Genomic DNA, 23,311 nt, shown 5'->3' with positions numbered 1-23,311 from the left:
AAAAACGGGGCTTTTTTTGGCAATTTTGACAAAAGTTGATATTTTGTTTACAATTTTTTCAAAAAAGAAACTTTGTACAATTTTGGCAAAATAAATGAGAGTTTTTCACAATCATTCTGGGGATAAGATTTTTTGAACATTTTGGCAAAAAACAGGTGCTTTTTTGGTAATTTTTACAAAAAGCCATGATTTTTTGATAATTTTGGCAAAATGTGAATTTTCAAAATTTTGGCCAACAACAGCGTTTTTTGTTCATTTTTACAAAAAATATTAGGACTTTTTTTGATAAAAGACTGGATAGGTTTATAACACGCAAATGTGACAAAAAAATCACGATTTTTTTCAAGAAGGACCATTATTGGCTCAGTCTCCTGAACAGCTCGATGGCTAAAAAATTTTCTGTAAAGTCTTCCACTCAAACTAAACTTCCCCACTAATTTTCGTCAATAAAAAATTTACAGACCAACTTTTTGGTGACAAATTTGACATTTTAATTTTTTGAATTTTCAATAGATATACCATACATAGTGCTTGCAGGCCATTTTTTCATTTATCAATAATGTGGGAGTAAAATCCGAGAAAAATTTGCCCACACAAAGCTTCTTAGCTTCACCTTATAGATCACGTGCCATGTATGAAGATATCGAATGAAAAAATAATGTTCAAAAAAAAAAAGGCCAGAGATAGGATTGTAGGAAAGATAAAGCCAGACAAATAAATCACACGGGTGACATCGGTACATTTCGTACCCTTCGATGATACAATAATTTGGTCAACTGTGGTTAATTCAATTTGTCACGTCTTTTTGCGAACTGTATACTCGGTTAACTGTTGAAGAAAGACGTTGTATATGTTCTTTGTCAATTTCTAGTAGAGCCCGAAACCGAAAAAATACCACAACAAAGATATGGTACGTAATAAGTATAAAGATGTAAAAGAAAAGATATACTTACAAGTAATTTTGTTTCGCTGTTATAGCGTACGTAAGTTAGTACGTAGATATACGTATTACGTACATTTTTTTCTACCATCAAATGCGTATTTAAAGGGACCACATAAAAAAAGTTAACCATTGAATTACGCTTTCATTTGGTCTGCTAATTTCTACTTGGTGTACCCTTTCGACGGTTTAACCATTTCTCAAGTTCAGTTTTACTGGCAGTCGCGTCGTACTCGTATTTCGTGGTTTAGTGTGCGGAAGGGGTGGATGAAAAAAAAATCGTCGTTGAAATTAATAACCAGGGTAATAACGAACCCGAAATGTCATTTTTCATCACCCTACATCATGTAGTGTAGGTGGGTATCTACCCGGCCATTTCACGAAGCGTATAAATACGAGTAAGACGGTCGCGAGCTGGATAAACGAACCCCTACTGTATGGTAAAGGCAAACCTCCCAATTAACCGTTAACGTTGTACTATATTTTTGAAACGCTGCTATGTATGGCTGGATGTTGGCAATGAAGAAGAAATCGCGCTAAGCTATCAATATTACCGAGGTAATCTACAGAGACCATTTATGAACTCGCTGGACACGAAACGATAAGCGAAAAAACTCTCGCCCGGAATTCCCGCCGGTATCGAAATTTACTTCCTTTATTGGAAAATCACCCCGGACCCAGGGGAACATTGATGCGTGTTCATCAAGATCCGCAGCCCCGATTCGCAGTAGGGATTTAGGAATTTTTTTCACCACTCGTCGCATTTACTCGGTCGTTTGGTCGCGCGTTCGCGAAATTAAGGCGATAGAATTATGAATCCTCTCTTTTTCCCTGGTGGTTTTAGTGCGGGCATTGAAATGAAGTTATATTTTACGTCTCGGCGAATAACGAAATTTTCAAAAGGGGTTCCGCACTTTTTATGCCGTTTGATTCTTTCTTTAACCCTCCGCTCTGTGCGTCCTGCTCGTCTCCAAGGATGTCTCTTTTCCTCACACCGTCTTCGCTTCTCTCCTGCTTTAGGTATAGTAGGTACTTACCAGGGATCCATTCCCGATCTACTGTATTTGTAGCAGCAATTGCCATTATACGTGAAAAGTTTCTCTCTACCTTTTTTTTCTCAAGTATTCTAAGGGTGCCAAGTTGCAAAGAAAGTAAGCAAGGTTATGCTGCTATTCATGTATGTACTTACTTGAATTTTGATGATTTCTTTTCCCAGAACTCGTTTTAAAATGAAAAATTCACAAATGAGATATTCATTGGCAGGCATCTTGAAAGTCGACAGAGCCCGTTGTATAAACAACACAGAGCGCCATTACGTACTGGTATACAGAAACACCTAGCAAAAAAAGACTTACCCGAGCGTTTAAATTTATTTCAAATTATTTTTTATTTATCTCGGTTACGTATAACAAAATGGAATTTATTTTCTAGCTATATACTAACACTTGGATGTATACCATTTTCAAATTACTTCGCTTATCTCTATAGTGTAGGGGGTTAATACGTTTTAAAATTTATGAAGTTGACGTAAAAAAGTAAAAGCGTTTATTTTAAAACGTTGGTACTTTTTTTTTTTACCAGTAACAATTTAGCATCCTTGTATTAAGTATGCAGAAAAAACACATAGCTAGACTCGGAGGAAGAATCCAAGTATGAACTTTTCGAGAAGTTGCAGTTGTTATACTGCAAGATTATGAGATGTGTTCGGCTGTATGAGACGATCTTTGATGAATATATTACATAAAGTGTTTTATATTTGAAAGACCTCCTTGAATGAAAAAAGTAGGCTGCTGGTATACAATTTAGATGTGTACGTTTGTCAATTCCCAGAATGCAGGAGTATGATGAAAAGTAGGTAGCTGTAAGTAGTATTTGGCTATGAATTTTTTTTCTCTCTTGACATTGCCTGCATCTCTCTTCATGAATAGAAAAGCACCAACATTCTAACAATCAATGTGATTACTTTTCAGATGTTGGGTGAAATGACTCCATTCCCTATATTGAAACTAACAAATGGAAGTTGCGTTCTTTGTGATCTAAATCCTCCATGATGGATTTCAGTTGAAATTTTCATCTTTGAAGGTTCCTAGCGTTTTTTTCAAACTTGCAAAGAGTTGGACAATTACCAAGGGTCTTTCATGGACGACAGCTTCAATAGTTCTAAATCATCAATAGATACTTACACTTCAATATATTTTTTCAGAATTTTTCGTACTATATGGGACCTAGGAAGACCTTCTATAGAAAGTTTTTTTTCTACCATTTATGTTTGTTCCTAACTTAAAAAGGTGAAAAACTTGATTTTTCACGATTTTCTCTACCCAAAGTGGTCTTTTGGTCGAAATTTTTTTTTATAGCAATGGAAATTCATCATAAAAGACGCTCAAGTTGGTTGCTACAGCATGCACTCAAATTTGGACCAAATTTCAATATTTTGAATTTTTTTATGAAATACACAGTATACCTCAAAATCTGGACCAAAATTGACCTCAGGCGGAAAATATTGTGAAGAAAATCAGTTTTTCGTATGTTTGAAGAATTTTTACTATAATTGTAAGTATATGGAAAATTCAAAAAAAAAAAAAAAAAAAAAAAAAAAATACATTTACTAGTAGGTACATACTTACCTCAGATCAATATACATATGTATTACATATGTAAATTTCTTGCTAAGTAAGTACATGTACTCGTACTCCAAAAAACCTACTTTTTAAATGCCCACGTGAAATTTGATTCCTGATAAGTCTGAATGGAAATCTCAAGTACTTAGGTAGGTATTTATTGTGAACAAGTAGGTAGCAATAAATCAAACTTTTCGCTATTTTCTTTTGTTTGCTTAAATTCTGACGCAAACGAAAGGTAAACCGTCCTAGAGTGAGCATCTCTTTATTGCATGGCTGATATTAAGATTTTGAAACCTATTAGGCAGCTTTGATGAGTACCATAAACCAAAATAAAATAGGTACCTACTTGACTAAAACTTATGCACTTATTTTTTTGTTAATAAAATCAATTTTTAAATTGTGATTCTATATTCAATTTCCAAAGAATAGAAAATTGACACACATACAGTGAATATCATAACAGAGATGTGATTTTTATGTAGGTACCTTCACGAAATGTTCTAAAGTATAAAAATGTGCAAAAATATGCTCAAAATAATAATAAAAAATAACTTTTCATCGATTCATTCTCGAATAAGGAATAAAATCCTCTTATCAAGCCATCAACTATTCGCTCTAGTTTTTGCATTTGCTTTCACCATATTGGTTGATGATTGCACTGGTTGCTAAGTTTGCTTTTAAATATCAACTGGGAGCTGATTTTTCATTTCTTGATCTTTTTTATATGCACCTAATTTATAAAGTAGAATGTAGGTACCTAGGCTCACTACTTATTTATTAAAATGAAGTCAAATAAATTTCTCGTAAATTAAAACATTCAACTAAATAAAATTATTATATCTCTCAAGCTATGTATCTCTGATGAGTCAGCGGCAGCTGATAAATAACAGCCGCCACGGACGTCGCGTCGTAGCCGCTATATTCTCTACTCTTAGATTAGTTTTTAGTCTTAGTAATACATTCGATCGATGTACTCGTATATGTCTCAGTATCAATGTACAAAAGTGTAAATACATTCGAATATTCGAAATGCGTGTTTTCTTCAAAGACTTAATAATTGGCGACGAGGATTTTAAATCCGTTTTCGATTTTCGTGTTCCTTTTTCGGAATTTTCGCGATTTTCGTGATTTTCTCAGTTTCCTTATTTCGAAATGGACGCGAAACAATTCAAAGAGCTACTCAAAACCCTCAAAGCTGGGAATGAACAGCTCGCAAACCAGGTCAAATCAGCAATTGAAAAAGTGGTGGATACTGAAGCTCAGAAACCAGAAACCAGACCCACTCTTGTTCTTTCAAATTTCGAAAATTTTGATGCCACCAAGGAAGAATTCTCAGCCTATAAATCCAGATTCGATAATTATTTAAAGCTCAAGAAAATTCAAAATGACGAAATTGAAAGTGCTCAATTATTTCTCAACAGTGTGGGTACTTCAATCAACGAGCTTCTCCGATCATTAGCCGCACCTCTAGACATCGCCACCCTGAAATATAACGAATTGTGTGAACTTTTGACTCAGCATTTTCCAAAACCAAATGAACTTATCGAGCAGCACAAGTTTCTATCCAGAATCCAGTCACAGAATGAAACTGTCGCAGATTACGTTGCCGCACTTCGTAAGTTCATTTCAAAATGCGGATTTTCATGCCCAAGCTGTCAAACTTCCGTTGCTGATGTATTCCTGAGAGCACAATTCATCCGAGGTATGCGCGATTCCCAGACTCGTGAACAGTTGCTTCAAGTGGAAAACTTGACTTTCAAACAAGCTGTTGAAAAAGCCACTGCCTCAGAAACTTCGAAGATGGGTACCCAAACAATCGGAAATGGGTCATCAAATAACTCAGTCTCAGCTCCAGAATCTGTCAATCATATCTCAAACCAGCAAAACAGTCGCTCACGTTCCAAAAGCTCTGCTCGGAAACAAAAGTTCAATCCAAAAAGAAACCAATCTCCTCACCCACAACATCAGTCACAACACAGAGCAAATTCTACACATCAAGGACGCCGTCGTGTTGATTTTGCTGCATTAGGTGTAGAGGGGTTATGCCTACACTGTGGTAAAAATAATCACCGCACTCAAGAATGCAAAATTGATCGAAATAAACTGCATTGTAACTCCTGCGATAAAGATGGTCACATTGCCAAAGTATGCATAACAACATTGGTAGGATCACAGTCCAAGAGGAAAGAAAATGTAAGCTGCCTAGATGACACTCCATTCAACTCAGAAATTCACTCAGTATATGGTATTAATGGTATTGACGATCAGGCAGTCCACAACATCTCCGAAACTTCCGATTCAGCAAAATTTTTTGTCACAATTCTGATTGAAGGTAAGCCACAAATTTTTGAAATTGACTCTGGCGCTGGGCGCACTTTACTACCTATTTTTCTGTTTAAAAAGTTGAATTTGAATGCTTCTCTCCGCTCATCTGATGTTCTTTTCAAGTCTTACACCAAACAAGTTTTTGCCCCTTATGGTATGGTAGATGTTAATGTTGAATTCGAAAATCAAAAATCAGTAGAAACGTTATATGTTGTACCTGATGAATATACTCCAGTTGTAGGTCGTGTGTGGATCCGTCACTTAAAAATTAGCCTAGACAACTGTGAAAGTCAAATTTCTGAATCTGATTCAAATTCCAGTCAAGTTAATTCTATTGAACGTTCAACTCCGGCTCAATTAATTCAACAAATTGAAAATCAGTTTGCTTCAATTTTCACCCCCACAATTGGTTGTGTCCCAAATTTCGAATGTGATCTTCAGCTGAAACCCAACACAGTGCCTATCTATATAAAACCTCATTCACTTCCATATTCACTCAGAGATAAGGTAGAAAGGGAACTGATTCGTTTAGAAGCTGAAGGTGTCATAACCAAAATTGATAAAAGCGAGTGGGGTTCTCCACTTGTAGTTGTACCCAAACCAGACGACACCCTTCGACTATGTGCCAACTACAAACTCACTGTTAACAATCATCTTTATGATGCTCATGATCCGATTCCCAGAATAGATGAAACCCTGCACCAATTGAGAAATGCTCGTTATTATTGCAAGCTAGATTTATTCAAAGCTTACTTGCATATGATGGTGAATGAAAAAAGCTCTCTCATTCAAGCTATTTCAACGCACTTGGGTGCTTATCGAGTCAATCGTCTCTCATTTGGTATAAAAACAGCACCTCATATTTTCCACAGAATTCTAGATCGCATTCTTGCTGGTCTTAAAGGTGTCGCAAGGTATTTTGATGACATTATTGTTTATGGTGCTACTTTGCAAGAATGTTATGATCATTTGGTTGCTGTCCTTACTGCACTTCAAATCAATAACCTTCACTTAAATAAACAGAAGTGTGTATTTTTTGTCCAAAAAATTTCATATTTAGGGTATGTTATCGAACATAACAAGATTTCAAAATGTCCTCTCAAAGTTGAAAGTATCATCAACGCACCTAGGCCTAAAAATGTTGATGACATTCGAAAATTCCTAGGCCTCATTACCTATTATTCGAAATTTATTCCAAATGCTTCTTCAATGACTTACCCCCTCAGAAAACTGCTCCTGAAAAATCAAAAATTCTTTTGGAGTTCAAATTGTGAAGCTGCTTTTCTCAAATTGAAGCAAGAAATTGCAAGCGATCGTGTGCTCATGCCTTATAACCCTGACCTTCCTGTCTCTTTAGCATGTGACGCCAGTCCATTTGGAATAGCTGGTGTTTTATCTCATATCATAAATGGCGAAGAGCGGCCTATTGCTTTTATTTCACGCTCCTTAACTGACGCAGAATCTAAATATAGCCAGCTTGATCGCGAAGCACTCGCCATCATTTTTTCCATTGGTAAATTTCACTCATATCTATATGGTCGTAAATTCGAACTTATCACTGATAATCGACCACTTCAACGAATTTTCCATCCGACTAATGTGCCGCCAATGACCGCTGGTCGTTTATTACGATATGCTATTTTTCTAAGAGGTTTTGATTATTCAATCAAACATCGCGCAGCTGAATTACATCAGAACGTTGATTATTTTTCACATTCGCCTATCACAGGAAGTCCCGGCATTGAACAAATTCTCAGTATTGAGAATGATGTAATCGAACTAGACGCAATCAACAGCATTTCATCTGTCTCTGTAAATTTCGATAGTTTAGCTCGTGAAACGACAGCTGATAGTGAATTAAAAACGCTACTACAGCAACTTGAACAAGGCACAAACGATCCGCTTTATTCTCTAAACAGAGGTGTTATCTTTAGAGGCGATCGTATTTTTATTCCAACTTCATTACGTCAGCACATATTGAAAGAACTCCATTCGACTCATGTAGGTATTGTTAGAATGAAACGTCTTGCACGAAAGTACTGCTACTGGCCAAAAATTGACTCGGACATTGAAAATTTGGTCAGAGGCTGTACCTCTTGTGCACCCAATCAAAAATTACCAGCCCAAATTCGGAATCATCATTGGGAAGAAGCTCAGTCTAATTTTGAAAGGGTACATATGGATTATGCTGGACCTTTCCAAGGCCACTACCTTTTCATTTTGGTAGATTTGAAGTCTAAATGGCCGGAAGTCCGTGTCACTAGATCCGACCCAACCTCAGCAATTACTATCGAATTCCTAAATGACATTTTCACTGCTCATGGATTCCCTGAAACCTTGGTATCTGATAATGCCGCAATTTTCAAAAGCTCAGAATTTCAGCAATTTTGTCATAATTTAGGAATTCGTCAGAAATTTATTGCCCCTGGAAACCCAGCTACGAATGGTCAAGCTGAACGATTCGTTCAAACAATCAAACATGCATTGAAAAATTGTTTGAATTCGTCAAACTCTTCAATTCCTCACCTAGTGAGAAAAATTCTTCTTCGATATCGAGCAACTCCGCTCAATAATGGTAAATCGCCAGCTGAATTGTACTTAAATCGTCCGTTGCGTATTGAACTTGATGTTTTACGTCCTCCTCCCCAGTCCCAGCCCCGATCCACACCCCAGGTTAAGCGATTTTTTTCAGTAGGGGAGAGAGTACTCATTCGATTCAACGAACAGTGGAAATTGGGTAAAGTAATTGCTCGGCTCGGTGCAATTCATTATGATGTGGTATTGGACAACGGATTCAAAACAAAAAAACACGTCAATCAGTTGGTAAAATCGAACATACCATTGCCACAGACGACAGAATCGTCTAACAATTCTCCAGCACAACGACACGTCACTTTCAAGGTCAATGAGCCAAAAATATCGCAAAATGATTCGACTCAACTTCGGCGATCAACTCGTAACAGACAAACACCAGATTGGTTTTCCTATTAGTGTGGGAGAACTATTATATCTCTCAAGCTATGTATCTCTGATGAGTCAGCGGCAGCTGATAAATAACAGCCGCCACGGACGTCGCGTCGTAGCCGCTATATTCTCTACTCTTAGATTAGTTTTTAGTCTTAGTAATACATTCGATCGATGTACTCGTATATGTCTCAGTATCAATGTACAAAAGTGTAAATACATTCGAATATTCGAAATGCGTGTTTTCTTCAAAGACTTAATAAAAATCATTAATCATTCCTACATGAATGAAAAAATATTAAAAATTAAATTCCAAATCAGTCCCAAATTTGGTTTTGACAAACAGTAATTTCTAATTACCGTTATGTCAAAATACGGTTTGTTGATCGGCTATAAACTGAAAATTTTATAAATTTATTTCCATTTAAAAACTGTGTAGAAATTTATGATGAATATAAGGAGTGCTAAAATTTCTAATCATCCCAAAAGTAAAGAACTGCTGAATACTTTTTCAAATTTGGCGCCAAAATAATATTGCTAAGCATTTATAAACACTAATTGTTGATTGGCTTATCAGAAATACTGTTAGCTGATTGGCTATGTGTTGATCTTAAGAAGAAAAGTGATTACATTAGAGTTTTTCGCGCTTCGCAAAAACTCTAAACGTGAGCAAAAAGGTGTAAATTTGGTATTTTATTGAAACAAGATAAAAATAACTGGGTATTCATCTCTGAACAAAAAATCGACTGTTTCAATTGAAAGAAGCGAATTTTTCGAACAGTTCATAAACATACATTGTGAACATTGAATCATAATTTTAAATTGTAAATTTCAAATTCGATTTTAATCATTTTGTGAGTCTGCCACTCATCAACACCTTGGGTTATTCACGAATTGAAGATTTGAGAAAAATTGTCTCTCATCGTCCAAGGAGCAGATTCACGCTGTAGACTGAGGCACGTCTTTTCCCGTGGGTTTTTTCCTTTGGAAATACTGTTCTTGAATTTCATTCAAAGTTTTTCCTTTGGTTTCCGGTAATAGGAATTTTCCATACAAACACAAAATGAAAGACGATACAGCAAAAGACCATATCATTGTTTTGATTCCAAAATAAAACATGACTTTTGGATACAGCTTCAATGTACTGACCCAATATATACTTGAGAATACTCCGTAAATACCATTCATCGTGCCTCGTACTTCAGTTGGGAACACTTCGCCTCCAATAATGAATCCAATAGGGTAAACACCCGTATTACAGGCGAACACATAGACGTAAAAAGCGATTGGTACGATCCAAACGTACATTTTTGTAGACTCGTAATAAAATAATTCCTCGTAAACTCCTACAATGACCATAGCTATCGCCATACCTAGAGAAGACACAGATAGGACAGTTTTTCTACCAAATCTGTGCATGAATATAGGTGTCGTAAAGCTACTGATGAATCCAAAAGTCGAATAAAGCACCGTGATCTTTGAGCTGTCTAATGGTAAATTCAATCGATCGAAGACTAATAATGTATACGCGATCATAATTGAGTAACCGGTATGTTGCATTAGAACGAATAAGACTGTTATAACTAGTAACTGTTTCCATGCTTTTCGAATATTTTTAAACGTTTGACTGAAGGTGGTCTTGATTGGTTCACGAGTACGCTTTTCCATATCTTTTATTTCGGATTCGAGTTTATCTCTGTCAGCGCCTCTGAGAGAGGATAGTATTTCGATGGCTTCTTCAGTACGTCCTTTGCTGTGCAACCAAACCGGCGATTCTGGCAGAAAAGTGATTGTCACTGCCATAAATGTAATGGATATGCATAAGCATACTATTGACGATACGTTCCACATGAAATTATAGTTGAGTAAGTTGCATATGAGTACACCGCAGTTGTAAGCTACGGTTATGAAGCCCAGTAGTGCTCCTCTGTGTTCCCTGCTGGATATTTCCGAGATGTAGACCGAAACACATGATGACATTCCTGCCGAAAAAGACATGAATTATTTGAAGAAAAACAAGTTGACAAACTTTTACTAAATTCTCACCTCCTCCAAGGCCTTGCAACATCATGCCCAATAGAAGCACCGTGTAACTTTTAGCCAGAGATATGGTCAACCAGGAAATAGCAAATGGAATGAAAATCATCGAAAGAAATACTTTTCGTCCGAAAAAATCCATTACAGTGCCAGAAAATAAGCTTCCTACTGGAGAGAGGTAACCAATTGAACTGGCTGTAGATGAGAAATAAAATTAAAAATATGGTGAAGATGCGAGCATAGAGATTAATGTCTGATACAAGTGTGTTCCACTTGAGCAATGATAAGTATTCAAAAACTGAATTCCACTCTTTTATTTTTCCATTTTTGAGATATTTTTGTTTAAATTGGAGAATTCAAAACGTGATTCAGGCTCCAGAATTACTCAAAACTGTCATCAATAATTGTAGGTACATATGTACAAATACGTAGGTATTTTATTTCATAAATTGCTGATTTTCACATTGAAACAAGCCTAATTTAAATTTTTTTAATTTATTAAAAAGAATTGAGAGTCCTGTGTTAAAACTACTCCTATACACTTATTATATCAGAAAGCATCTGAAATACTTCCCCTCTATAATGATCAAAACTCATCCTTTCATAATTTTTCATTCACCTTAAAACTGTTGACTGTATCCCTCTCACCATAGACTCAAAAATTGATCCCAATCTCCCGCATACTTGTGGCTCATATCTCCATAAAGCCTCTTTCATTCTAAACTCCATTCAGCTATTTCCTGTTCCCACATTCTATTCAGAAAATCCTACAAAAATTAAGAAAATTATTCTCTCATCTGATACATCATTACTTGAACACTCTCAACTCAACACTCAAGTCATTAATAAGTTTATTGTTCAGTATAATGATTTCATTCTGTTTTATGCTGATGGGTCAAAATCTGTGGATTGTTGTGGTTGCTCGGTTGTTTGTAATAGTGAGGTTTTGCGATTTTCACTTCCATGCTTGTTTAGTATTCTTTCATGTAAACTACAATGCTATACTTGCTTACACTTGGTGGCGTAGTGGGTTGAGCCACGGCTTTCTGAACAAGAGGTCAAGGGTTCAAATCCCGCTAGAGACGCAGGCGTTAACATGTAACATATACATTGTAGTGCATTTAACATCTATTACATGTTAAGCTCCGAGCACCAGAACAGCAGAGGCAACAGAAATGCACGCAATCTGTTGCTGGTATCAAAAAGCTGTATCTGGTTGAGCAACTATAGGTAGCGGTGATTACGGAACCCAGGGTTGTAAAAACCCGGCTAGTGATGTATGAGTTACTTTGTAGATAGCGTAGAAAGCAATGGGAAACTACTACGTGAAAGCTCAAAACAACGTCGATTCCCTAGAATAATCGTAGTGGCAATTGGCATTCGCCTCACCCTGTTAGGGTGCCACAAAAATGTGATTTCCAATCTCCTGTAAAGGACAAGGAACCACGACAACGACGATACTTGCTTAGCTACATCTTTAAACATGGCAATTGAGAGCAGACTGCACAAAGTTGTGATCTTTACAGATTCACTAAATTCCATCTCTCAACTAAGATCTAATTCTAAGAAACATACAATTGCCTCAGAAATCTCATCTCTCCAATGTGACATGGATGTTACCATAACCACCCAGTTGGGTGAAAATATGCCCTTACAAGACCGAAAAACGCGGACAGGAATTCCAACACTTTACACTAATACGTATATATCTGCCCAATCAGCGCATATTTTGTTTTTCTGCCCCTATAATTGTAAAAATCTGGCATCGCTGTGTTTATTCACAACAATTTTTTTGGCACTACTGGGGATCAAACTCAGGTCCCCAGATCAGTGAGCAAGAACTCTCATACCCTAACCATCAGGGCACTTGATATCAAGTGAATAAATATTTATACTAAGCTAAAACACACACATAAAATGCCACATTTACACACATTTTTCAGCAATTACGCAAATAAATACACTACAAAACATTCTGGTAGCATATTAATTGTAGCTGGTTTCTTTTGACACCCAGAAATATGCCACTTAATTTGAAAGTGTAGCGGCCTTACGCGACAAAAATATACTATGAAATATTATTATAGCGTGTTTTTCAGCAACAATTTTTTTCTGTGGTGCAGAACATGTAACAACCTAATAAGTCGCTTCAAATTACGCCCGTGAATTGGCATTTAAGTATAAAACGCCAATTAAACTGCTCTTTAAGGCGTTTTTATTGGCAGAAGGGCAGATTTTCACCCAACTGAGCATAGCCTGGATTCTATCCCACTCAGGAATTTTAGGAAACAAAACAGCAGATTTAGCAGCAAAGCAACACTAAAGATTTCACCTCTACCAGAAACACCCATCCCCGTGTCTGATGTGATGGAAGCCATAAATGTTCTGTTCACAGTTAATTCCCAGCCAAAGTCACGCCACCAACATTCAAGATTTGCCTAGGACTATGAAGCAGGTGGTTGCCTTATGCCATGTAAGACTGTAAGTACAGGCCATACCCTCCTCACCCACTCTTATCTCTTTAAAAAAGAATCCCCTCCAATATTCTCTACATGTCAAGTCCAATTCACTATCTCCCACATCTTACTCACTTGTCAAGATCACACCAATTAAAGAAAGTCACTGAACCTTCCTAAAACTCTACCTGAAAAATGGCTCAAAACCCCTCAGTCTTACTCTCCTTTCTTCGAAAATCCAACCTCCTTCCATTAATGTACCTAACAGTATAAAATAACCCGCGCCTCTAGCCTCGTAGCTGTGCATGGCATGGTGACAAACCAACAGGTACCAGGTAACAGCCATAGTCCCTAATGTCGCTCTAGATTCATTTTCTTGTAAGTTTTGATCCGATTTCGAAAAATTGTAGCATTTTTCATCAAAATGCTTACTTAGGTACCTACCTTCCTACTTTTCTACTTACTCTCAGCATTTATATGTGATTTTATGGCCCAATTTAAAATCCTGTAGCAAAAATATAGTAACATATTATGTACCTACTTACCGAGCCATGATTTCTGCTCATCTGTAATCTTTATGATTGAATCAGGTTCTGATAAATAATGATTCAAAAATGCTGTGTAGCTTCTGTTCAATCCCACACAAATGTACGCTGAAAAAGTAATAGCTGCATAGGTAGCCTGTATAAAGTCGAGTTTAAACAATAAAAAATTGATATTTCAAGTATTTCACGTTATTTAAAGCTATAATAAGCGATTACAAAAGTTATCATGATTATCATGTGATTATTACTGAAATTGTTTTTTTAAATGCGTTTTCGTAAAACTTATTTTTCAAGCTAATTTTAATAAATTTATACTCAATTAGGTAGCTTCAATTATTTGTACAAATTGAAAAAAATTATGTTCTCACCACTTTGAGGAATCCTCCTCGACCAAAATTTTGAAACAACATTTTTGCACGCACTTTTCTCACGGATTGTTCACTAAAGAATGATGAAATTCTCGAACCTCAATAGTTCTTGTGAAGTGGATATTACTCGTATGACGTTATTGTTGGTTTTTTCTTTTTCATTTCCTACTATCTTATCATGCAAGACGATGCTAATAGCAATTCAAAATAAGCACCATGTTTGAAAAAATAATTCATTGAAAAAATTGATGATGAAAAAAGTAAACATTATTGCATCCCTTCAACTATGTACATCTGGAGTTTTGAATGTGTAAAATATTGATGCTGGGTAAATGGAAATTTATGAGTGAAAAAATAAAATTTATGGTACCTATCTTGAAGTAGAAAAATATAAATGAAACAAAATACGAAACACACAAAAAAATGAAATATATATTTCACCAAATAAAACATTTTCAAATCAAAAGTGGTTTTTAAAAATTCAGGTTTTTGGAAAATTTATTATCAGTAAATCTTACATTTCAAGAAAAAGTCAAATACAATTTTTCGATTGATGATAAAATGGTCAAATAAAATATTGAATATCACATTCCAGCAATTAATATCTTTTTTTTTTTGAAATCGCGTAGGGAGGTTTGAATAATTTTCTTGATGGATTCTTCGGATTAGGCTACATAAAATAAAAACAGTCAAAATTACGCATCTTCTTCAATAAAACGTCTCTTTTTCTTCTTAAAATACTGCTCCTGAACTTCATTGACTGTTTTACCTTTCGTCTCGGGTAAAATAAAAACTCCATACAAGCTGACAATGAAACAAGACACAGCGAAAGCCCAAACGATGATTTTAATTCCAAAATGGAACAAAAACTCAGGATACACTTTCAACGTCAGAGACCAATACGCGTATGCAAAAATACCATAAATCCCGTTCATGATGCCAGCCACTTCGTAAGGGAATAATTCTCCTCCTACGATGAATCCTATAGGCAACACTCCAACGTTACATAGCAAAACGTAAACGAATAGAGCGCCTGGTACTAGCCAAGCGTTCGGTTTCTCGTTCACATCATGATAGAGCTGTTCGTAACTACCTATGACCATCATACTGAGAGCCATTCCTAACGCAGATACTGATAAAAGTGATTTTCGTCCAACGTTGTGCATCACATAAGGTGTTACAAAAGCTCCGATGAAACCTACTACCGAATAAACGATGGTAATTTTTGAGCTATTGTAAGGGATTTGTAATTTATCAACGATGGTGATCGTATAAGCTACCATGATCGAGTACCCAGTATGCTGCAATAAGGTAATCAAACCAACAGCTATGGATAATTGACGCCATGCTCTTAGGCAATTTTTAACTGTGTTTGTGATACTGATGTTGATCTCTGACGAGTATGATGTTTCCATGTCTTGAATTTCACTTCGTAGTTCGCTAACGGTTTGGCATCGTAAAGAACACAGGATTTTGATGGATTTCTCTTTTTTGCCTTGCAAGTATAGCCATATTGGCGATTCGGGTAGAATAATGGTTAACGAAAGACTGAATATGGAGAAAGCTGCGTAAATGGAAGCGACGGTATCCCATTTTAGAAAATACATCATCAGGTTGCTCAGTAATACACCGATATTGTAGGCTACCTCTAAAGTACCCAGAAGAGCTCCTCTATGTTCCATGGTTGATATTTCGCAAATGTAAGTTGAGATACAGAAAGACATTCCTGGAAAATAAGTAATGACTTGGATGAGTAATGAGGGAAAAAAAGTTCCAAAAATCAGTAAAATTGAAATATATGCAAGAGTTTTACCTCCACCAAGCCCCTGGATCATCATACCAATAAACAACATAGAATAACTATCAGCAAACGCCACCATAAGCCAAGATATGATAAATGGTATAAACATCATTTGTATGAAAAATTTTCTACCAAAAAAATCCATAATACTGCCAGAAACGAGACATCCGAGTGGACTAAGAATACCAAGAGAACTAGCTGAAAACAGGTGTAAGTACCTATTTGATCATAGAGACCTGAAAGAAAAATGTGATAAAGTTTCTATAGCTTACCTATCCATGATTTATGGCCATCTTCGATCCGTATTTTTGAATCAGGCTGGTCGAGTTGATGGAATAGGAAAGCTGCATAACTTCTGCTTACCCCAACGAGGATGTAAACTAATAAGGTTATGAAAACATAGCAAATCTAAAACATTGTGAGTTATCGTAGGAATAATGTAGTAGTAGACGAAGGTGACGAAATTGTTTCTGGACTTACTTCTTTGGCAGTTCCTTTGTGGGGAAGTTTTCTACGTTTTTGTAACACCGGTGTTGCTCTAATTAAAACAGAGTGGAAAATTAGCGATCTCTTTGATTGCATAAGCAAAGCAATTTTGAGAATTTTTGCAAGAATTTTGTCAATTTGCAAATCAAAATTAATGGTTTGGCATCCTTGATTTCTAAGGTAGGTAAATTTTTCATTTTAATTCGTCGTTTTTTCAAGTCTTTGCTCAGAAATGTCAACAATTGACCATTATTTGACCAATTCTTGGAAAAAATGACGAAAAAAGAAATTTAAAAAAAAGTTTACCGGAGCATCTCATTTGTTTGAATATCCTATTTTGATTCTGTATCACCTCTCGACTCGATAATGACATTTTTCGAGTCAGTCTGAAGCCTTCAGCCAATCATAAATTTTCATTATTGATTTAAAATTTCTTTATAAGGATCAAAAGTGAACTTCAACACCCCTCTACGTTCCCATACCTGTACGCGCTTATTTGTTTTTTATTATAAATTTCAAAAAAATATGTTACTAGTATTTTCAATTTTTTTCTTATTCAAAATAATTATTTACCTATAGATAGGTACCTACTCAATGATTTTTTGTTGTTTTTTTTTGGATATTCATGTGGGTATCAAAAAAATGTTTACATTTTTGTGTTCCAAATTTTTTGAAAATTCAAAGTTAGCCATTTTCAACAATTTCTTTTTATTGTACCTACCTATTATTTATTAAGTAAAAGTGATGAAAATTAGCAAAATACTTCTCAAAATGCTCACCTCCAATTTGAACGAGGCCACGATAAACCAGTTCTAGATTTTTGGCGAATTTTTGAAAATCCAGAATTGGCCACTTTTAGCATTTTTTTTTTTGTTTTTCAATTTAAAAAAAAAAATCTGTAGGTATAAATACTCGTAATAATGGAAATTAGTCATGAAATTAATAATTATTAGTTCTCCGAAACCGAATTTAATCGTTTCAAACCACTCTGGGAGCCTCCAGCGCAATTTTCAATTTATCCAGAAGGTGCAAAAATGAATTCGAGCTTCTCAAAATGTCCACCTCCAATTTCAACGGAGCCACTATTTTTGGAAAGAGCATGTTTTGGAACCTTTTTTAGAATCTTGGCGAATTCAGAAAATCCAAAATTGACCAATTGACCATTTACATCTAGCAATTTCTGTTGTTGTTGTTGTTTTTTTTTTGGTAATTATGAATAATTTTTTTTTAGGTATTCAGTGAAAACAATGAAAATTAGTCATGAAACAATAATATTAGCTCTCCCAAACCAAATTTCATGGTTTTTAAGTCACTCTGGAGCCTGTAGCGCGATATTCAATTTCTCCAGAAAGTATGAAAATTAATTCGAGCAGCTGAAAATCGAGTTGTGTCTTATTTTTGTCGTGTTCTGCAATTTATTCGAATTTAAGACCATTCTGGAGCCTTCGGGGCAATTTCTGATTCCTCTAGAATTTTTTATTTTCTTTAAAATAAGGCGCAGAAGCTAATTTGGGTAGATGATAATCGAGTTCTGGCATGTTCTTTACCTATTCGACGACTTCATACACATTTGAGGCGATTTGTAGGCGGACATTTGTAACTGCCCGAATTAATTTTCATGTTTTCAAAAAAAAAAAAAAAAATGTTTAAAGGAATTGAAATGGAGGGGGGGCAATAAGATGGAGCCATTCGTGCAAATTTTGAAAATTTTTCTAAAAACAAAAAAAAATTCTCGCACTTACCTACTTACTGATGTAAGCTGTTTTGGTAGAAAAAAAACACACTCTAAAAGTCTGTCTGAAAATCGGCTGAAATGTAGATAAATTCGTAGAAAGATCCAAAATAAGCAAGGACTTGATTTTTAGCTTTCTAAATTGATTTATTCTGCATTTTCTGAAGGAATTTCAAAAATTCTATGGAGATCAAAAATTCCACCGGAGGCTTCAGAATGGCTCAAAACAGTGGAATTCGGTTCAGAAGAATCAATATTAAGTATGTACTTTCATGACTAATTTTCATCATTTTTCCTCTGACAATTTTTCCCGATAGCGTAATTTCTTCACCAATATACGTTCTTTCAAAACATTTGTAGCCTATTTTAGTGCACAAGGAGCAAATAAAAAATGAATTTAAAAGGCATAATTATATCAACAACTTACTCATATTTATGTTCCATGATAACAAAAAAATAAATGCGGAAATAAATAAATAAACGAATAACCGAATACTTAATTTAAAAGTAACAAATAGGTAGTAAAAAAAGAATAATACTAAATAAACAGTCGTTTAAAGCTACCGCAGGCAAAACACTAAACACCATGAAAGACATCATAAACGCATAAATATTGATTGAGTAAGTGCGAAAAGGTTAATTAATAACTACCAATGGTGGTATTTACCAGACAGAGTATAAGACATTGAAATATTAATTGCGATAGATAATATTGTAGTTTTCAATGAAAGTTTTACTGTATTGTTTTCTGAGTCAGCAGCTCAACACATTAATTCAGATGTCACAGATTTGAGAAAAACTTTCCAGTGGGTACCCTATCTTATAAGAAGCACATTTATCTAAGCTTGAGATTGAGGCACGTCTTGCCCGGTGGGTTTTTTCTTTTGGAAATATTGTTCTTGAATTTCATTTAGAGTTTTACCTTTGGTTTCTGGCAGTAGGAACTTTCCATACAAACATAATATCACTCCTGATGTCGCAAATGACCATATCAATCCTTTTATTCCAAAATTATGTAATATTTTTGGATACACCTTTAAGGTAGTCGCCCAATAGAAATTGGTGAATAATCCGTACATACCGTTCATCGTACCTCGTACTTCGGTGGGGAATACTTCGCCTCCAATAATGAATCCAATGGGATAAACACCCACATTGCAGGCGAACACATAAAAGTAGAAAGCAATGGGTACGATCAATACGTACATCTTGGTCGACTCGTAATAAAATATTTCTTCGTATATACCCACAACGACCATAGCTATCGCCATGCCTAGAGAAGACACAGATAGGACAGTTTTTCTACCAAATCTGTGCATAAAAAAAGGTGTTGTAAAGGCGCTGATGAATCCAAAAGTCGAATAAAGCACCGTGACCTTTGAGCTATCTAATGGTAAATTTAGCCGGTCAAAGACCAATAATGTATACGCGATCATAATTGAGTAGCCGGTATGTTGCATAAGAGCGAATAAAGCTGTTACAACTAGTAACTGCTTCCAAGCTTTGCGAATGTTTTTAAACGTTTGACTGAAAGTGGTTTTAACTGGTTCGTGGGCATGTTTCTCCATATCTTTTATTTCAGCCTCGAGTTTATCTCTGTCCGAGCCTCTGAGAGAGCATAGTATTTTGATGGCTTCTTCGGTACGTCCTTTGTTGTACAACCAAATCGGAGATTCTGGTAAGAAACTTACTAGCACCATGAATATCAAGCATAGACACATGCATACTATCGACGATATGTTCCACATGAAATTATAGTTGAGTAAATTGCATGTTAGCACGCCGCCGTTGTAAGCTATTGCTATGATACTTAAGAGAGCTCCTCGGTGTTCTCTGGTGGATATTTCCGAGATGTAAACAGAGACACCCATTGACATTCCTGTCAAAAAAAAAAGTAAGTATGAAAAACATGAGGAATTTGTCAGATATTATGCATTGCAATATAAAGGCCATTTTTACCTCCTCCAAGACCTTGTAACATCATGCCCAAAAAAAGCACAGTGTAACTTTTAGCCAGTGAGATTGTCAACCAGGAAAGAGCGAAGGGAATGAATATCATTGAGAGATATAATTTTCGCCCAAAAAAATCCATCACAGTGCCAGAAAATATGCTTCCAAAAGGAGCGAGAAAACCTATCGAACTGGCTGCAAATTGAATACATTTATACGTTTAAAGTTATTGTGATGAACTGATGACAATATGTCAGCAACGAGTTTATGGACTAGATTCATAGAGTCGTTACTTGGGTGCCACTTAAATATCAAGTACTTGGTGAATGAAAAAAAAAACTTTCATGCTACTGATTATTGGACTTTGAGTTTGGACTATTTGAAAATCCCAATTTTTTTAATATTTAGAAATGGGTAACAGGGAAGGAGGGGGAGGGGTTTCTAAGTTACCTGCCTAGAATAATGGAGAGAACGTAAAAAGTACGATTTTCGAAAATCTGTCACAAAAATGCACAAAAACAAGCACAACATTTAAAATTGTTTTTCATTTTCATTAAAAAAAAAAAATTAGCTTATTTTAGGTTCATTTTTTTTATCTGGGCATTATTTTAGAATTTGGCTTGGTCGTACCTCTATTATACTAAACCAAATTGGAGTGATTTCTCCTGAATATCTATCTACTGATTGTTTTTGGTAGCTCATTTGAGGGGGGGGGAGGGGTTTGAAGATTTTATTTGAATAGCATTATGAATGAAAATTCAAAGGTTTCAATGCAGTTTTGCAAAAATCAAGTCGAACGTTGAAATGAACCCTTAAAAATTTTTTACATTCGATCAGAGTTCAAAGATTTAGAAATAATTGACGAATTCATTAAAATGTACTGGAAGCATCCCTTGCCTTGAAGAATAAATCGATTTAAAAGTTGATCTAAACATAAATTATATACGTCTGATTTAGGAATTTTTTCAAAAATCGCATTCTTGGTTGGTAGACCTATCTAGACATGTTTTTTGTAAAAAAAAAATAAAAAATCATGGTGAGATACTTGTCCAATTCTAAAGTTCTGAAAATTGAAAAATGTTCATGATCAAATTTGAGGTTGAAAATTTTGAATAGCGAGAATTATTTCTGTTTTTCTATTTTTTTTAATTTTTGAAATTCGGAATAAGAACGAGATTCTTTACTATTCCCATAAAAAATTGGAATACATAATTATTATTTTAATAGGTAGTCAAACTTGCGATTCAAAAAGTTGCAGTTTTTTCACCAAGTACCCATTTCTATTCAAGTGACTCCAAGTTGGACCCAGCTGAAATTCCATTATAAAAACGTAACATACCGAGCCAAGATTTCTGTTCATCTGGAACTTTTATTATTGAATCTGGTTCTGATAAATAATGCAGCAAAAATGCTGTGTAGCTTCTGTTCATTCCCACACAAAGATACGCTGATAAACAGATGGCTGCATAGCTTGCCTGCAATGTTGAATTTGAGAAATGAGAAAATTATTTTTGAAATTCTATTCGACATTTTTAAAAATCACAATAAACTCTAAAAATCATTAGGTTTGCAGTTTTTGAAAATTTAGATAATGTTTTATAATTTTAAGAATGTACCTAACAAATTCAATGTCAGACTCAAGTGAACCAAATAAGTTGTCTTAATCAAAAATCGCAGTAATTTTTGACCTGCTGCTTAAACATGAGGGCTTCGTTATAAGTACATGATTGACAATGAGTAGGTAGAGGTATATATTCGAACAGTTACTGCGTTTTTAAATGATTATTTTTTACTTATACATATAAGTAGTATGTGGTAGGTGGTAGGTACATGTTTCGATTGGGCCATCATTGATGATGGGATAGCAGTTTTATCGCACGACTTTGCATTGTTTGAATAAAAATATTAATACGATAATTATAAGTGATTGTGATTTCAAGCAGGTGCTTCATGTTCTTATCTTTTTTTCAAGCGATAGAAATTTTTTGAAAAATCAAAAATAATTATTTTATAGGTTATAAAAGTCGAAAGCTATTTTATAACACACGTTAATAATAAAGGTACCTCTACCTACATAATTTAATAGAAGAAGGGTTTGGTATTTCATTTCTATTTTCTTCAACTCTCAGTCTCAAGTGATGACTCTTCAACAAAATCTGAACCTCGACTGGGTATAGACATAATACGTAGTACATACTTAATTAATGTACTAAAACTTTCTTATTTATGGAATTAGATAATTGCAACTATAAATAATTTTATTGAATCAATTAATTATGCACCTACTATAAATAAATAAATAAATATTAAGCAGTATATCTACATTTAAAAAAAAATGCTCTTACCACTTTGAGGAATCCGCCTTGACAAGAAAAGAAAAACATTTTGCATGTAGTGGTTCCATTGATTGCTCATCAAAGAATGATGAAATCCTTGATAGGTAGTTTCTTATAAAGTGTGGATTATTACTTTTTGTTTTTTTATTTTTTCGTTTTCTATTATCTTATCGCGTCATACGATAGGTAGGTAGGTAGACTAATAACAATTCAAAATCAGCTTCTACTTTTGGAGAAATGATGAAAAAAGATACATGGTTTCATCAAGTATTTTGAGAAATTTTTGTTATGAAGTGACAGATCATGAGTTGCGAAGCTTAGCCCTTAGGCCTGATGGGATTACTTTCCTGATAATTATGATTTCTTTATTACAACACTATTATACTTTCGTAGGTAGGTACTCTATTAATAAATGATGATGTCATAGTTGTGCATGAAGGAAAATTTAGTAGAAAATAATACCTACTTATGTGGGTATGTAAAAGCACGAGATTTACATGCCTGGATATAATACCTACTTCAGATATGTTGAAAAAGTAAGTGATTCCTGTGCTACGTATTTCGACAATAACGACGAGGGATAAATGAAAATTGATGGTTGAAAAGGTTTTCATGATATCGTTTAGTCTCTACCCATACAATAATTTGTCTGCCCATGTTTATTTAAAATGTGCATGATTTCTTTCTTTCAAGAATGCTACTTCAATGCATCAGAATTGCATCCAAATTCCAAATGGAGGGCAGCAG

At 35.0% G+C, this 23,311-nt stretch overlaps 3 protein-coding genes and 1 long non-coding RNA gene across 4 annotated transcripts in view; 1 reads left to right on the top strand and 3 right to left on the bottom strand.

Annotated features, from left to right (window-relative positions):
• The window catches only part of LOC135835475 (uncharacterized), a 33,449-nt gene that overhangs the window by 3,932 nt on the left and 6,206 nt on the right, over positions 1–23,311 (top strand). The window lies entirely within an intron of this gene.
• Positions 9,577–14,354, bottom strand: LOC135835470 (facilitated trehalose transporter Tret1-like). The gene is made up of 4 exons (XM_065349737.1): positions 14,260–14,354; positions 13,892–14,027; positions 10,900–11,085; positions 9,577–10,835 (listed from the first exon to the last, which is right to left on the bottom strand). Exons 1-4 carry the CDS (start codon positions 14,299–14,301, stop codon positions 9,793–9,795), a joined length of 1,407 nt encoding a protein of 468 aa, XP_065205809.1. The 5' UTR covers positions 14,302–14,354; the 3' UTR covers positions 9,577–9,792.
• LOC135835469 (facilitated trehalose transporter Tret1-like) lies at positions 14,669–19,072 on the bottom strand. The gene is made up of 5 exons (XM_065349736.1): positions 18,706–19,072; positions 16,541–16,598; positions 16,333–16,468; positions 16,073–16,258; positions 14,669–15,985 (listed from the first exon to the last, which is right to left on the bottom strand). Exons 1-5 carry the CDS (start codon positions 18,720–18,722, stop codon positions 14,955–14,957), a joined length of 1,428 nt encoding a protein of 475 aa, XP_065205808.1. The 5' UTR covers positions 18,723–19,072; the 3' UTR covers positions 14,669–14,954.
• LOC135835472 (facilitated trehalose transporter Tret1-like) lies at positions 19,118–22,700 on the bottom strand. The gene is made up of 4 exons (XM_065349739.1): positions 22,574–22,700; positions 21,568–21,703; positions 20,238–20,423; positions 19,118–20,157 (listed from the first exon to the last, which is right to left on the bottom strand). Exons 1-4 carry the CDS (start codon positions 22,610–22,612, stop codon positions 19,118–19,120), a joined length of 1,401 nt encoding a protein of 466 aa, XP_065205811.1. The 5' UTR covers positions 22,613–22,700.

Source organism: Planococcus citri, chromosome 2 (genome assembly GCF_950023065.1).
Source record: "Planococcus citri chromosome 2, ihPlaCitr1.1, whole genome shotgun sequence".
Lineage (NCBI taxonomy): Eukaryota > Metazoa > Arthropoda > Insecta > Hemiptera > Pseudococcidae > Planococcus > Planococcus citri.
This window is presented reverse-complemented; position numbering and strand designations above follow the sequence as displayed.